Source organism: Malurus melanocephalus, unplaced genomic scaffold, assembly GCF_030028575.1.
Source record: "Malurus melanocephalus ecotype Western Australia unplaced genomic scaffold, MMel_1.1 scaffold_90, whole genome shotgun sequence".
In the NCBI taxonomy this organism is placed as follows: Eukaryota; Metazoa; Chordata; class Aves; order Passeriformes; family Maluridae; genus Malurus; species Malurus melanocephalus.
Window position 1 is genome coordinate 873675 of NW_026623322.1, and position 18247 is coordinate 891921.

The 18247-nt window shown below is 37.6% G+C and overlaps 1 protein-coding gene across 2 annotated transcripts in view; it reads right to left on the bottom strand.

Moving 5' to 3' along the window:
- Positions 1–1243: 1243 nt before the first annotated feature.
- ATP6V1H (ATPase H+ transporting V1 subunit H) overlaps positions 1244–18247 on the bottom strand; it is a 45758-nt gene continuing 28754 nt past the window's right edge. The window contains exons 12-14 of one of the 2 annotated variants that reach the window (XM_057368320.1): positions 17606–17707; positions 12873–12986; positions 1244–1594 (exon numbers count right to left, since the gene is read on the bottom strand). In XM_057368320.1, the coding sequence (XP_057224303.1) occupies positions 1534–1594; positions 12873–12986; positions 17606–17707 (277 nt within the window). In that variant the 3' untranslated portion in view covers positions 1244–1533. The remainder of the gene's footprint in view (positions 1595–12872; positions 12987–17605; positions 17708–18247) is intronic. The other variant, XM_057368321.1, reaches the window with a different exon arrangement.

Sequence of the window (18247 nt, forward strand, 5' to 3'; positions counted from 1 at the left end):
AGAGCATTCAACTGACCCAAGATAACAATGGCAGTGTAGGTGCACCCTTGTTCTCCCATCTGCTTCCCACACCACCATCACTGAGGGAATATTCAGCACTGAATTAAGACCTACTCAGATAAAMTGACTTTAGTTGGAGTGAGGGTTAATTCCTTTCAGGCTTCAGCACCTATCCTCATGATACTGACTGCAATATCAAAGCCTTTGCCTTCTATATGCAAAACTAAGCAACAGTCATTAAGCTACACAATCCAATTTTAATTAAGCAAATCAAGATTTCATCCACCTGCAGTCCCCTAACTGTCCTCTCTCTATATTGCAAGAGTGGTCAAATTTTAAWTGCATATGATAAAAATCCAGACTGGATAAGGAAAGTTTTCCCAATTTGTCTTTTCACTTGATGACAAAGTACTATAATCTTCCTCAGAGACTTGGTACCTCAAACAACTACTAACAAGATTAAGGACTGAGTTATGTTCACTTTTTTTTTTTTTTTTTAATTCTAATAATGAATCACAAGCATATTAACTGTTTGTTGTTGCAAGTGCCCAGAGCCAGGCTTCTATCTATGCAACAAAACTGTTTACATATGCCAAGTCAAGATCATCTTAGATTTACTGATTATGTATTTTATACTGTCAGAAGCTACAAAACACAGAAAATATTGACAGCCAAATTAGYTGGCTTAATATAAAAGAAATACAATAGATTATAGAATGAAACCAGAACCCTAACATTTACAAGTATTTTCAATAACCAAAAACTCCATGAAATTCCAAGTTGAGCACTTATTGCTCATTTGTTGTTTAAATAAACCACCCTCAACTTGATCTCTGATGTACAGCTGTAACACTGGTGCTATACAGCTGGACTAATAACCTTCAGTGTATGTTTCCACTGATGGAGAAGTGTTCATTTTCTTTTCCCCTTCTCATTTCCAGATTTTTTTAATGTAGCTTTTAACAACAGAAGTACCCCACCTCCCCCCAAAAAAMCCAAAAATAATTTGCTCTTATATACAATTTTAACACTATTTTGAGACTTGGTATATATTTCAGTATCAATAATCAACATTTCTTAGGCTATCGCACTTTCTGTGAAACACTAAGTCAAAGCTTTATTAATTTCTCTGAGACATAAAGGGAYTACTACTTGTTTTCCTTGGAAAGTGACAACACTGACAACCCACTAAAAGAAGAGAACAGTTTTTCCAGGCTAATTATAATATCCATTAYGGAAGGGATATCCTTTATTAATACTCTTTATTATGAGAATAAATACATAAAACAAATACAATATATTAGCCACATTTCTTCATATACATTCAGAATAGAACAAGAAGCTAATAGGCATAATCAGCAGAACTAGTTGAACAAACAGATTTTTAGTAAGCCAACAACACTAGAGGAAAGTTGGAATGTTTATACACCCGTAGCAGACAAAGAGCACGTGATTTCCGTATTTCCTTTGTATTAATCTTAAGACAAACATACTGTAGTTGTAAGCATGAACTGCACAAAATGACGGAAGTGTTTAGCTCCGTGCGGTGGCCGTTTGAGGTTGTTCTGACTGCAACTGCTTCCCCAGGTATTCCCTGAAATACAACAAAAAATTAGACTGAGAAATGTCCTGGAGAGTGGGGAGTGCGATAGCGTGGGAATTATGAATTAGATAAAGAAGAAATAGCTTAAAGCTCAGAATTATTCCTTCAAATAATGTCTACTGTCAATAATCAACTGGAGTGAAAATGAGGGTATCCRGCATCCATCATCTGTCCCTGCAAAAATAAAGTACAAACCAGACATCCACAAYGCTGTCTAGAAAAGAAAAGAACCCAATGGGAACATTTAGAAGCCCTGACAAGTGATGGAGAACACCATGAAGCACATAGATTTTGCCTGCTGAATACAYATTTTCGAAGCTGTGGCAAAACATTTGACAGTACCCCTTCCTGTAACCCAGCTGCAGGAGCACAAGTAACACCAAGTATGCCARTATGTCTACTGGCAATACAACCCAATACAACCAATGCTGTTACTGGCAAGTAAAACAGACACTGACTCAATAACTAATATTCAAGTTGAGAAAAAGAAGAGATAAACAATCAGCATGCACTGCATACCAATACTTTYTTTAAAGTGTTTTCCTCACCTGCATTTTGAAATGCACTAAGCCCCTTACTTTCTATTTCTCCTCTTAACACTGGAACACTCCCCAGATTACCAGCACTTGCCCTGAGCAGCACTATCTAAATTCCATGGAAAAATACTGCACAGTTCTTMCGAATTTTTCAATCCTTCATTCTCCTGTGAAAGCAGATCAACATTTCACAGAACCACAAAAAGCTGAAAGAGGTCTTTAATAATAGTACACGGGTTGCTGCTTGTCAGAGAAAATACAATAATTGTACCACTGTATCCGGTGAAAGGAAGGTTTCAGGACTCGTGAAATGTAGGCGTTCTTTTTCTACTGCTGATCATACACTTAGYACCGTGCCTTCCCACTAAACAGATACTTCAACCTACACAGGTTAAGCACTAGAAGCATCTCAGAGGGATGATATTCAGAAAGAAGTCTCAAAAAAACCCCACCTAACTCAAGAGTATGTGCTTTTGTTTTATTWAAAAAAAAAMATTTAAAAGATTGGGTCTTCTGCACATCATAAAAACTCATTTTCAGCTCAGTGTCCTGTTGAACAGTTTCCCTTATGCATTGCAATTCCTATTGCACAACAAAGTTTAGCACCTCAACTGCACCACCCAACCCCACTTTTCTCAGTTTTTACATTAAGCATCCAGAAAAGCATAAATTCCTATAAAACATTAATTTCAAACACCACTAGCAAAGAAAATAACAATTTGTATGCTGAACCATGTGTTATGATTTAGCACCTTCATTTACAGCTTCAACAGGAGCTGTTGTAGAATCACAGTATTTTAATGTTTGGGCTCCTTTTTAATAGATAAAATTCTTGTTCATAACAGGCAGGTTACCACCCTGAAAGTAGAGACTCCTGATGGCAAAGAAGAAAATAAACTRCTCTCTTGAGGTTTTGCAGGACTCAAAATTGTACCACCAAAACAAAATTTGACAGTCATCCAAAAACACAGCCAGCAGCTACATAAGAGCTTCCACACTAACCAAATCTCCTTCTGCTCCTTCAAAATTTTGGTGGTTTTTTTCATTTGTTTCATGCCTATATGAATGTACTGACTCTAGTATTTCTTTGACATCCAGCCCTGAGAGCAACTGACACTTGCTGCATACGTGACCCCACTCGCATTAAAAGCCCACAACATTATTTATTCTTAAAGCACAGATGAACCATATTGAATGTAGAATTCCCACACCATTACTTAGAAGTAGGAAAATCAATCAAGCTAATAATCTGTAACACTACAACTATTGCAAWGCTTACACTGTTTCAGATGCATGACCAAAGCTTACAAAAAATCCCAACAGAGTGCAGCATAAAGCCCACTAGAGTGCAGCATAAATCTCCAAGAAGGCAGAGCAGAAGCACATTTAGTAGGCACTCAGTGCCTTCATAGATGTATGTGCCTCCACAGATACACTCAACTTCTACAGTAGGTAGAACAGTATCTTCCCTACAAAACCTTTTGTAGGTGTGAGGTTTAAGTCCAGGGTCAAGGAAAAGGTCTTATCCCATTTCCCCCTACAGAATGAGCATCTGCAGTAACATCTCTACATTGTCATGCTGCAAGCACCAGTGAAAATCCCCATGTTCCCATCACCTTTTTAGCCACCATCAAGGGCCACTAAAATGAAAAGAACCTTGCATCACCAGATGTTAGAAGGACAAGTTAATTTTCTGTTTGGTTATCGCTTCTATTTGTCATCAGTTAACCCAGGATAACTTCTTACACAGTCTAGACCAGATGAACATGGAACCATAAAATGTTTTGGGTGGGAAGGGACCTTAGAGATCTTCTGTTCCAAACCCTCTGCCATGGGCAGGGACACCTTCCACTAGACCAGGTTGCTCAGAGCTCCATGCAGCCTGCCCTGGACACTCCCCCAAGGATGGGACACCCACTTCTCCAGGAAACATGTCCCAATTTCTCACCACCTTCACATGAAATAWTTTCTTTCTGCTATCTAATCTAAATCAGCCCTGTTTCATTTTACAGCCACCACCCCTTGGCCTATCACTACATGGCCTTGTGAGAAGTCCTTCTCCAGCCTTCCTGTAGGCCTCCTTTAGGTACTGTAAAGGTGCTCCAACATCTCCCCAGAGCCTTCTCTTGTCCAGGCATAACAACCCCAACTCAGAGCTTTTCCTCACAGGATAGGYGTTCCATCCCTCTATATCATCTTCATAGCTCTTCTCTGGACCTGCTCCAAAACATTACGTAGGACCCTGTTCCCTCTCTGCTAAAACACATACTAAAAGAATAAGAAGATTCACATATATTTTATAAACACTGGTATTTCTTCAAATTAGGAAGTTAAGCTCCAATATTCACACATAAATTGGACATAAGTGTCCATCCCCATGCTATCACAATTTAAGGGTCTAAGATTTTTCATTTAACCTGCACTGATACTCAGTTAAATCTTAATACTTAGTTAAATCTTAAAACTGGGATTTTGAAATTTCTGTTTACCTCACAAAATTAAAGCCATCTGTAAGAATTTAAGAATCTGCAAGCATTTAACACTATAAGAGCATTGAACTATAAGAGCATGTACAATGAAAGGATTGATCTTGTCACCAAGATAACAAATCATTTAATAAAATATTCAAAATAGCATCTGGGAGATTTCTGATGCACAYTACAATGGAAAGTAATGAGGTATTAAGCTTTTTTAATTGCAAGCTAGAAGCCCATGAATTACACCACTTCAAGATTTAAAAGTTTTAAACCATTTTCCTTACCCTGTAACAGAAAGGCCTTTACAAAAAGGTCAGATTTAGCCACCTTCTCAGTTCCTTCAACATAAACCCATCCTTATTAAAAGTAGAAGAAGCTAGTGCAAACAAGTTTGCATTTACAGATAACAGCATTCAAACGTGAAACAATTGATTCAGTATAAATTTGTAAGAACAAAAAAATGTTACATCTGCATTGCAGAAAAGCTTCAAACATGCAACTGTACTACATCACTTTTGAGACTATCTACCTTTCAGTTCTCAATTAAGGCTCAGATCAACATGAAACATCACACATTTTCACTTCCCAGGTCACTCAAAAGTCTAACAGTGAAACRTAAGTAACTTCAGTTTGAAAACTATTCTTTTTATTCTTATTAGAATATCCAATGAGATTCCTTTCACACCAGAAATTTCCCCTTTTTTGAACACGCATTTTCTGCTGTTTTCAAAGAGCTTTTTCCAAGAAGAAAAGGAATTTTAGGGGTGAATACATGAATACATTTTATCTTAAATTCTTATTCCAGTTTGTCTCTTYATTTTGTTTCATTTAATCAGTTTTGTTTCTCATGAGAGACACTGCTACCTTGAAGCTCAGATATACTTAAATGTCATAATTGCAATAAATGCTTAAGGTTTATTTAGGAAAAGGCACATGGAATTGATCCAGTGTGTAAGCCTCTAAACTCAGTGAGTATGGAATAARCAGATAATTGCAAACTGGCACAAGGCACTATCTACAAATTTTATACYAATATATACCATATACTAAAAGACCATTGTAAACAACAATCTATGATAGAAAGGGAAAATTATAAGATACATACAACAGATCCCTAGAAGCCATGTGTTAAAAAGAACAAGCCTTGAAATTTAAGTAGTACTACTTTTAGTGTTATAATCCAAATTCTGGTGCAGTCAGATTTACTCATCCTTTAAAGAACACTGAAAAMTACTCTTTTAACAGGCAAAGGAAGAAAAATAGATGAAGCACAAAGGAAAGGAAGGGTGACATTTCAATATTTTCTCTTTTCTAACATTTATTTCAACTCTTGCTTCCTGTTTATTAAAGAACCAAGTTATCTGAAGATATTTGGTAGTCTTGAATAACTGCAATTTCTAGCTCTAGGTTTAGCAGACTGACATTCCCAGGAGACAGAATATCTTTCTTTGACAAAAACCCAAATCAAAATATTGGTTTTATTTTTCTCTATCTAAACATAAGCTTAGAGTCTCCCCTACTTTTGAAAATAAAATTGAAAAGCCAGTTYTAAATAAATCCTTCCCTTTATGAAAGAGTACAGAAGTTTAATAAAGCTTTGGCAAAAAGTCTGTCATTTAACACATTAAAAGACATAGACAACATACACTGTTTACAGACAAATCATAAAGACATGACAAACAGACAAACAAATTCACAGGGCAGGCAGTTGATAGAATAGTTTGAATAAACTGATCAGTTTTGCCAGCTCCATATGACATTTCTGCTAGATTTCTAATAACCTGGAGAGGTTGTTAGACTGCAGAGAAAGATGGACCAGTTTCAGTAATAKATATTGTGGCTTTACAAATAGGCAATGTCATATGTGTCATATATCACATATATGTCAAATGTGYCAAATGTGTCACATATCACGTGTGTCATGTGTCATGTGAGTAATATATCGCATATATGTCATATGTGTCACATATCACATGTAATGTGTCATATATACATGTGTCATATGTGTAATATGAGTCATATATAACATATATGTCAGTTGTGACATGTGTGGTATGTGTCATGTATGTCATGTGTCATATGTGACATATCACATATATGCTGTATGTGACGTGTGATGTGTGTCTTGTATCACATATATGTCATGTGTGTCATGTGTACATATGTGTGCCACATATGATATATAATATATACATACATTACACGCACATGAAGAACATTATCATGTTCTTCACACAAGTAAACAGAAATAGAAGCGTTATGAATGTAATAAAGTAATAAACACTTTCTAGAGAACTGGACTGGGAAGACTGCCAAAACTGGACTGCCAACAGTGGAGAACTACTGTTCTCTTTTGTCATTTGGTTACTGAACACAGTTTTCTTCTTTCACTCAGTGGATTACTGCAATATGAAATATTTCAATTTTTGGAAGGTATTATAAAATATGTGTCTATTATACCAATGCCTACCATAAGTAATGCTGAAGGTAAGCAATCACAAAGCCACAACAAACAAATGTACACAGCAAAACCAAAGCCACTTTGACCAAACAGTTTGGCCCCYCAACACATCAAACTGAGTATTTTTATAAATTTTCTTTTTCAGTGGAACCATGGTGATTTTCACCATCTATCTCCTTGACCTATAAATGTGGCTGTGCATCTCAAGAGAGAAGAGACAGTGTAAACATCTCTGCAATTCTCAATATTTAGTTTAACAAATTTGACCTCACATAAACAAATAGAACAAAAGCCAACTGTTAAGATAAACAGAATCTAGGACCTGGGTTCACTTTAATTGTTCACAGTAAAGAGATGCTCAACATTCTGATATGCACAATAAAACTAAACTGTCTGAATGATTTTATAGAAGGATTATGAATATTACATGAAAGGTGTTTTGGGTTTCCRAATGGAGCCTTGTCTTCAGCTGAATGMCATAAGATGTAGGTTGTCTATTAGTATTATCTCCTSATTACTCAAAACATTACTCAKAGCATGGTTTAAAGCCCTCCTTACATGAAATGCAGCATTACACGAGTCTTCAAACTGAGATAAAACAAGAACCTCCTTTCCCCTCAGCACCTTCCCTGGTTTTGTCCATTTWTTGACACAGTTATTCGAGATGTCCAGTTCACAACTTCACAAACAAGCTATGAAGAAACAGCAGATCAATGAGCTCTTATAACAAAGCTATTACTTAAGCATATAATTTTTAAATAAAATAAACTGTGAAATCCAATTCAATTTGTGCCTTTCTACTAGGAGGACAAAGCATGAGCCATTTTTCACTTACAAGATGCACTGTGAGGTAACACTTAGACAGGGCTATTCTGTGAATTYAAAAAAACCACTTGATTAAGCCATGTAATGTGGTTTGAAAAYGGTTTTATACTTGATCAGAAGATTCAGTTACCACAAAGAATTTTGCTGCTTTCAACATTTAAGAGCTTGCCCAGCATATGTCAGAATGAACAACATAAATAATATTTAAATGAATTTTCCCATCAAGAATCAAATCTTTAAAGAAAACTAATCAGAAGTAAGCTATCAAAAAGTTACTTCTTTGGTGACATACTTATCAGCATAGTTCACGAAAAAGAGCATCTTTCAAAAAAGAAAATACAGACTGAGCAGAATGTCTGATATTTTCCACACTAACATACGTTCTAGAAATATTAACGTGGTTTTGCAAAGAGTACAGATCTTGTGACAGAAAACACAAGCACAGCATGAGTCCCAGGGAGCGTATGTCCAATAAGAACCCCAGCACCTACCTGTAAGGAGTGAAGTTTTACAAGAATACATATTTATGTTCAAATAAAAAGATGGAACACTCCACTAGWTATCAATTGTGCCTGTAACTAATTGGATTTTTGCTTAACTTTTCTCATTCTACCTCGAAACTGTTCTCTTAAAAAATACCAGTTCTTACCAGGTACACTTCTCAAACTTTTCAGTTAGTTAACTTCTGTTAACTATTTAAAGGGAATTGCATTGATGATGAAAGCTAAGAAACAGGGCAAATAAATATAATGGAGGTCATTATCCTGTAGGCACTGTTTCCCAGATTTAAGCGTACTACTCTATTAAGCATTCCACTCCTCATTGTTGGGATGGGGGAAAAATATGGGATGGCTTGCTGGTTGCCAGTTAAATATCACTACACCCTGCACTTCTCATTCCTAAATGAGGGAGTACATTGTACAGAGGCTACCTAYAGAACAGTAGTTTCTAAGTATAGTATACTGCAAATCCTAAGCAGTTCCAGATTTTTTACTGTCTCTCTGCAGAACTCCTCATTTTAAAAGATGGAGAGCAAGTAATTTTGTCTGGGCTGCGCATTTAGATAATCATGTATGAACCTGCTGCATATTCAAAGCTTGTCCGATTTGTTGCTTCATTCAGTATGCTATTTATGAATTCAATTTCCATACCATACTTGATCATGCTTAAGTGATACATCTTACATCTATACTGTTTAGCCCCTGCCAATATACTCATACCCTTCATGTTGGTATGAAGGAGGAAGTGAGGAGCCCCACACCAGAGCAGGAGAATACCTGAGAGGAGGCTGTGACCCCRTGGGAAGCCTGTGCWGGAGCAGGGTCTTGACATGGACCTGCAGACCCACAGAAAGAGGAGCCCACACCAGAGCAAGTTTCTTGGTAAGACTTATGACCCTGTGGAGGGACCCACACTGGAACAGCCTGTCCTTGAAGGACTGCACCCCACAGAAGAGTGACCCATCTGGAGTAGTCTGGGGAGGGCTGTCGCCCGTGGGAWGGACCCATGTTGGAGAAGTTCATGCAGAACTATCTCCCATGGCAGGGACCCCATTATGGAGCAGGGGAAGGCCTCCTCTCCCTAACCTGTGGGAGRAAACATGTGRTGAASTGGCCACAAYYCCCATTCCATCTCCCTRCACCCCTAGGGGAGGAAGAAGAGATGGGAAGGAGGGACAGGTGGAGAGAGAGTGTTTTTAAGGTCTTATTTACTTCTTATTATCCTGTTCTGTTTTTTTGTGAATAATAAATTCAATTAATATCTCTAATTCAAGCCTGTTCTGCCCTTGACAGTGTTTGGTGAGTGATCTCTCCCAGCGCTTACTGAACTCAGGAATCCTTCATTGTATTTTCTCTCCCCTGTCCAGCCATGGAAAGGAGAGATAGAGTGGCTTTGGTGGATGCATCCACCCAAGGTCAAATAACTATACAGGCTCTTACTGTCAGCATGGAGTGCCAGGACTAACACAGTTCAAGTCAGATTGAAACTCAGGATTAATTCCCATGTATAGGCATTAAGMGATGCCAAAAAGATAATTTTGCTCCTCACTGCATCAAGTGCATGATCATTTAACATGCAAATGTAACTGGAATATTTCACTTGAACTATCTCATCTGAAAAGCTGACAGCAGTTACTGTTTTTGCCAACATACCTTCACCATTTAAGAGAATGACTGACAGTCTTATTTCCCCCCCATTTATTCCTGACTTTAAAAGCCCTAATGGAAAGCCAGTTGAGCAGCTTGTAATGAATTACTCAAACTACTTAGGAGTTAATTGTCTCTAAGCTGAGTTAACAGTTGAATGATACAGCTGTGTTTTAGGCAGAATGCTACTTCCGCTGCCCCATGGCACTCCGTCAATTCAAGTACCACAGGTTTTCCTTATTCTACTGGCTCCAGGCACAGCACTTGCACCAAGCCTCCCTATGGTAAAGCTTTATTTTCTAATCCTTCTCTCAGTTAGCCTTCAGGAAAAGCCTGACTACCTATGTCACACGTGTAACACACAGCAATACCAAGTTGTTCTGTGCCAATGAAATTCAAGGAAAAAACACAATTGCTTTGAGTGAAATAACTGTAATTCCAGAATAAGTGGAAGCAAGAGAAAAAATGTTTGTTTCCCCAGAGCTGAAGAGCAAGGTAAGCAAAACCCTGAAGTTGCTGAATAATACATCTTATGACAAAGCAAAACTTAGTAAGTAGGCACTTAAACTGCAGTGTGCAGCAGTCAGGGGACTCAGCTTGTGTGGAGAGAAGAGAGCAATGAAACAGAAGAGCTCCCCACACTCATCCAAAGCCAGAYCTACACAAAGACAGATGTAGCTTCCCACATAAAAACAGTGTGTCATTTCCTTAGCTTAAGCTGTAAGTCCGTGCCAGCAGGTACACTACTTTGACAAATATGAGCCAAGGACAATGTGTCCCAGAGGCTTGTTCAATTATAAATTAAACAAGAAAACATTCCCTAAAAGARATGACAATATGAATCAAAGTAGCACTAACTTAAAAAGATTCTTTTTACTGACACCTCTGAGGATCTGCAACTAGGTACTTTCACCATCTCCCTCTCAGTCTCAAGTCTAAAGGTTCAAAAACTGTGGAAAGCAGGCACAGAAATGCTAATACCATTAAAAAACAAAAAAAAAATATAGAAGACCAGATGTGATGTTTTTTTTTTACAAGTAATATTATCACACTGAAAGTGAGAAAAAGCCAGGTTTGGCATTCAGGAAAACTTTTACTACCAGTGAGGTTTGTGCTGGGGAAAAGACCAAAGGTCTTACTACCACATTTTCAAGACATCAGAACACATATGAAATAAAACCTGTCCCTACTGCAGAAGGTAGTATCAGCAACTAAACCTTCCATGTTATGTCTGTTTAGTTACAGTTGGTTTGTTATACTCAGATTGCTTCAAACATATCAGAACAGAATAGTGAGAAAAGAAATGTAYCAAACTGAGAAGCAGGGCGGTGGATAATATACAACAATGACCAAAAACTAGGTTGAACATGACTTGTGTTTAGTCTCCATCTCCACATGCTCAGAAATTCCATGTTATTTATCAAAGTAGTACTTACAGGTGAAGAGTATGATGTTTCATAGTAGGGTATTTAAATGTGCTTTTCTGTTATAAAAGGTTCCCACAGTATGTGAGAGGGAGGRAGTAGGATAAAATTAATATAACACRCATGAGAGTTAAAACCTTAAAACCCATATTCTTCAGAAGAAAATGGAGAAGATTAGCTTAGTTTTGACTAAGATAGACTGCAGAAGTCAACTTAGCCAATCTGTCACAGCAAGGAAGTGACTTAACCTGTCAGAAGGTGCTTGGTAGACTTTGCTCCCTGACCACTTTCACACTGCTGGTATCATCCCTACTCAACCTTTCAAAAAGATCATATTCTGTCATAGGTGAGAAAACTGACAGAAGTTACAGATATGTCCAAGCACTAAGTTTGTCAGAAATAAAAGGTTGTTTAAATTCAAAGTTMRTTTTTTGYATCCMAACACTTACGTTCCAATATACTCASATGTATTGCYGTATTTTACCTTCCTTTAAGGCAATGCCAAATTGAAAATATGAGCTCTGGTGCACTCAAAGTAATAATCAGATTAAAAACTCCTAATTTTAACTCTCCCTGCTTTATGCTTAGCATATCTAATTAGCCTGGCAACTTATATAAAGTTGCTACATGAACGCTGAAGYTTTTCAGAGCTTCAGCCCTTCAATGCTTCCCTATAAAGGTTCTGTGTTCAGTTGGAAAGGCAACATCAGCCAYCAGCAAGTTCTCTGGCAAAACTTGCCAACACTTCAGGGTTTTTAAAGAACTATTCAACAAACAATAAAAGAAACACCTCACTTCAAACCCTATTCTCAGTGATTTTGATAGGTTTGATAAAAGAGCTACCAGCATGTGACTTGCAACTTCATCTAACCACCTGGCCCATAAACTTCTGCTATTCCAGCAGAAATTCAAATAAATTCATAGAATCRTTACAGAATATCCTGAGTTGGAAAGGAACCACAAGAATCATKGAGTCCAGCTCATGGCCCTGCACAGGGCCAGCCCAAGAGTCACACCATGTGTCTGAGAGCATTGTCCAAACATTTCTAGCAATGTCAGGCTGGTGYTCTGATGACTTCCCTGGGGAGCTTATTCCAGTGTCCAAYCACCCTCTSCATGAAGAACCTTTTCCTGATACCCATCCTAAGCTAAAATACATTGTTCAAGTGAATTACTTGTGTGACATTCAACCATGTACAGTGAAGCTACTCAATTCAACTGCTTCCAAAATACACAGAAAAACTAAGTTCTTACCATGAGCATCATATTGATTTGTTGTTTAAAAACTGATGTCTTAAATAAAAATGTTATTCCCCCCCTTAAAGAAATCTGCTATCTTGAATCCTCTCCCCACACCCAAGATTTCCCACTGTTAGTATGTAAAATAATCATCACATACCAATTGTGAACCATCAGCTTCTGCACAGCCAGYAGTGCATTGTAACGAACTTGTTGGTCTTCGTGATGCATGTGGTTCATGACCAGTTGCTTACCACCAAGTTGTTCAATCACTCTGAAAAACAGGAAGGAAGCAGGTTTGTTGACATTACTTTCAATTTGGGGTAGCTATCCTATCCAACTACTTCAATTCAAAGCATTAAGAGGTTGAGTTTAAATTATATAATATTTATTTTATTTAAATTATTTATTTTCCAAGACAGACATCTTATTTGACATGTTACAAATACATATCATCTCCTACTAACTACTGATTTTTTTAAAGAACATTTTTTAAGAAATCACAACATCAGAAAGTGTTTGTACCAGACTCCTGTTTGCTACTTTGAAATAAATACTCAATAGAAGAACCCTTTTCAGAGAGGGTTATTTACTTTATCCAGCTCTCTAAAAGGGTTGGCAGGGYACAGCATTATCAATTACTAGGTTAGGAGAGGCAGTGCCCTTCCCCCCACAAATGGATGATAACCAGGTCACTCCATTTTTTGCAAGAATAAAAGCCCGATCCCTTTTGTCACTGTCTGATTAAGAAAAATGCTTATAATCACACCAACACCTACTAAATCACCCACCTTATAYATATAGTGCTTTTTGACATTCAAACTGCATTAGAGACACAACTATTCCTGCACAAGGTRCAGAACTGGCTGGTAAGGTACCATTTCCAGAAAAAGTATATGCTTCAGCTGCATTTGCACTATAAACCTCACCACCATAATCAGCCTTTTAACAGCTATACCAAATCYCCCAAGAAACACTGATGAAGCCTTGCATTGCATATCATGAATAAATTAYTTCTTAATAAAAACAATGGAAGGCAACACACTCAAAACTTGAAAAAGTATCACCATCCAAATGACTTCACATGCAGCATTTCGGTCTGTCCTAACAGTAAGTTTGGAGAGAATTTGCAAGGAACATATAAGCTGATTTACTCACTGACTTTCATCAGTTCTCTCACAGGYCACTAGTAGTTAAACATACTGTCCTGTGAAGACACTATCATTTGCTTCAGGCTTAACCTGATGCTGTCCTACCATTTTAGGCTTGCATTAGATGTTTGCATTTAGTACTGCTCTTTTCATGGCCAAATGAATGCATTGCTGCTGCACAACACAATGTATTTTTGCAAACTACAGAACAGGTATGAAAAACATACATASAGAACAGACATGAAAGAGAGAATTTTCAATTTCATTTTATAATTCCATCAAAACCTTCCTTCGGCTCACAGGGAATATAACTTCTCAATAACATTAAAACATTTGTTTTATAAAGCAGGAATGGATTCAGAAAAGTGCATCTGTTTTAAGCTGGAAAATCCGTGCCAAGAATTAAAGAAGTTGTTAGTAATGCAACATTCAAAAAAAAACCTTTATGCCTGCCTAATGCTGCCTCGGATTTTCAATGAATTATATATAAAACCACTGCACACAAAGACAAGWGTATGAAACACAAATAATAATTTTTTCTTTATTTTAGGACTGACTTAAACCACTGGATTTTCAGGAATTATAAAGAATGTAAAAAAGACATTAAACTCAAAAGCTACATTATGCTTAAATTCTTTAAAAGAACGCAAGAACCAAAATGAAAAGATAAAAGCCTATAATCACAAATGGTAATAGGCTCTTTCAGATGACAATACATCACTGAAATTATGGCTGAGAACATGAAGAGTTGAAGAACAGCATTATCATTCTTGCATAAKGCTGCCTACAGGTACAAATCACTTCCCAGCCATGAGACCCAAAGGTCTCAACAGTGAAGAAGATTCACAGTGAATCCTTTTCCTTCAAGCTTCAAATGTGTCTAAAACATTACATCTAGTTTCCTCTCCACTCAAATGCTGCTTACTTTACAGCAGTAATAGAGCCCAGTAGAACAGTTATGGCATGTGCACATCGTCTGCAGTAACTGTTCCCCACAGTACCACTGCAATAAGACAAAATAGCAGCATTTCAAAAATGTTTCTGGATGCTGAAGGTTCAGGTTTTAAAATGACACATTTGAAGGGAGAAAGAAGACATGGAAGATAAAGACAAATTAGTGCAATTTAAACTGTTAGAGCAGAAAACAAATATATAATCTACACTAAACATCTAAAAGCAAGTCAGGGAGAAAAAGGGAATGCAAGTTTTTTTTCTGAATCATGAGCTAAGGAAGAGAATGGTTCTAGGTGTCCATCTCTTATACATGTAAAACACAAAGCCCACGTTCATAGCATTCAAGAAAGTTTTGATAGTAGTACATAGCAATAACACTTGGGCCAAATGGAAGCTGTGCTGGAGGCCTGCATTTTCAGTGACAGGAAACACCAGTGCCACACTTTATTTTTCCTGATGCACTCCCAGAAAATGCATCTTGGGGAGTCTTATGAGAAGGCCACAGTGCCACTGTCTTGACAATCTGGTCCACAAGGTGTATTTATAAAGGCAATTTTAAATTATTTAAGCACTGGAGACCAGCCATACAAAAACACAGTATCTAGTTTAATAAACATTTTGTTTTGTCAGATAGAGAGGTTAGCCAGAACAGTAACTCCAGGTCCCACTGTGTGCAGCAGGCAAAGTCAAGTAGTTTTAGGTTCCAATTCATCTCTGCAACCTTCAAAGGCTAAAGGATGATCCAGTTAAGAGTTGACAATAAACACTTAACAGAAACAAAAGTATTTAAGACACTGAATTCTACTCTTTTAAACCAAGGAAGAGTATCCATTCTTAAAGTAAGTCATGCAACGAGAGAGTGAAATACCAACCACGCATGGGCGCAATACATGACTATATATCAGAAAACGTAAGAAATGGACTATTATGCTGGAACTGACACATAATCCATAGGTATTTTAAGCTTTTAGTTAGTTCCAAAATTGCTGAAGTCATATTTGGTAAGAATGCACTGGATTACAAATTAAATTCTTTAAAAGAAAGAGATTGAGGCATTTCAGTTTCAGAAAGCTAATTAGGCCAAGTCAGTAAACAGAGAGCAGCTAAAGAATTAGAATTTGAGACAAGAATGGGGGTTAGAAAAGTATCCAGGACACTTCTTTTTTGCGGATGACCACTCGTAATAAAATTACTACATACAAAGAGCAGCTCAAAGCAGGACCAACCAGAATAAGTCCTTCAGCTTTGCCACTTGCAGGCAGCAAGTTTCCACCTCACTGAAGGATATCTTGCCTCTGCTCCAAATACCATTTCAGTTCAAGCTGCTTAACAGACTACACGGGCTGTGAGTATTTCTGGAGTCAACACATCTTCCTAGCATACATATGGCCTGAAGTTTCAGTCTGCTGCTCAAGATTCTACTAGTCAATACAGCAGTCTGCACAAGAAGCATTCTTGAAATTCCCAACAAGCCTAGAAGGCCGTTCTCACCTATTGAGTGGTTTTAGCTGAGGTAGTTTATTTTCCTCTTCCTACTAAAACCAGTGTCAATTATTGCTGAGCAGCAATGCACTGCATCAGGGCCTTCTCTGCTCCTCACCCCACCACCAAACAGATTAGGGGTTCACGAAGACTTGGCACAGACACAGCCATGGCAACTCACCCCAACTGACCAAAGGGATATTCTATGCTATATGGCAACATGCTCAGCACATAAAACTGGGAGGAGGAGGAGGAAGGCGGGACTATTCAAATTGATGGTGYTTGTCTTCCCAAATACCCTTTATGCACAACGGACCCATGCTTTCCCTGGGATTGCTGAACACCTGCCTGCCCATGGGAAACACTGAATTAATTCCCTGTTTTGCTTTACCCATTGAATTGTCTTTATCTCAACCCACAAATTTTCTCACTTTTACTTTTGTTTCTCTTCCCCATCCGGCTGTGGGGAGAGAACAAGTGGCTGTATGGACCTGAGTGGCCAGCTGGGGTTAAACCATGGCATCCATTAATCCCTGTGCAGAAACCAGGAAGAGACCACTTCTGTGCCACAAAAATTAAGTCATGTGCCCATGTGAGTGATGAACCAGATTTCTACAAAAACCAAAGGCTTTTTTCTGCTTCAGTGGTCTCTTCTTAGAGGTGCAATTATTCAGTATCTTTGCTCACAGGTTTTTAAAGCAGGAAATTATAGCAATGTCTGTGTATATTTCAACAGGAATTTGGGTTTATACTGTACATGAACACTTTCACCAAAATGTGTATTTGTGCAGCTAAAACATGCTTAAATGGAAGAGTGACAACTGAATCTGTGAATCACTGAAATTACAAGGGCAAYTATTTGTGGAAAAAACTTTTTCTTTAGTCTTTAAGTCACAACAGTCTTTATCATTGTTGGACTAGTCCATGTCTACTCTGAGCCGAATAATTACAGTCCCATTAGTCATAACAGAGGAAAACATATTGAACATTGATTGAACTCTTGGTAGTTCTTCCCATTTCTTSTGGCACCTGGCTTCTACTTTATTCTAAACATTGTATTCAATATGTTCTCTAAACATTGGTTCCCTTCACTGTTAAGAGATACTGCAATGTATTAAGTCAAAGATCCGGTTTGCATTTTCTCATCTGATCTAGTTTGTATTTCCACATCTTCCCAGTGAATTCAACTTAAACACAACCTGCAATGCCTCTGTAGCATATTTTAATCAAATAAGCAAAAACAGCCACAGGCACAGTACATACTCCAGCTACTCTCTAGAATAAAAACATATTGGCATTTTCCTACCGTTTCCCACGGGGATAGTGTCGTACATATTCTCCCACATCGTGAGCAGCTACAGCCAGCACCTGTGGATCATCAGAAACCTCCAGAAGTTTTGTCAGGATTCTAGGAAAGAATTTGAAACAATCAAGTCCCAAATGTTGGGTGGTTTCATTTTTTTTTTTGTTTTTTTATTTGTTGAGGGTTTTTTAATCAGTGATAAACTAACAAAGCCCATAAGCATAAAAATGCTTCACAAGTCMCCCAAACAGTAAAGCTAGAACTTTTTCCAAACGTGCAGTTGTGTTTAATGAAACTAAGAACCTGTCCTAATTAACAGAATGATTTAAAGTATTCACTGGAGTCAGTTTAGTGAGCTACATACACAAGTACCTAAAACTAAGGATTACAAAATCTCTTTTTTTATACTTTGGCTTCAAGACCAACAGTTCTAAGTTCTCGATAACCTACATTAAAAAGCAGTTGTGTCCCAACTCAAAGACTGAGAAGATGAAAGCTCTATCATCTTGTAATTTAYTCCAGCACCATGTCATTTTCTTGGCATGCATAGAAACACAGAGCTGTTAGAAGCAGAAAGCAGCTTCTCAACTCTTAATAGTGTCTRTATTTTTTTAATTAAGTAGTTAAACCACCTTTAGTGGAAAA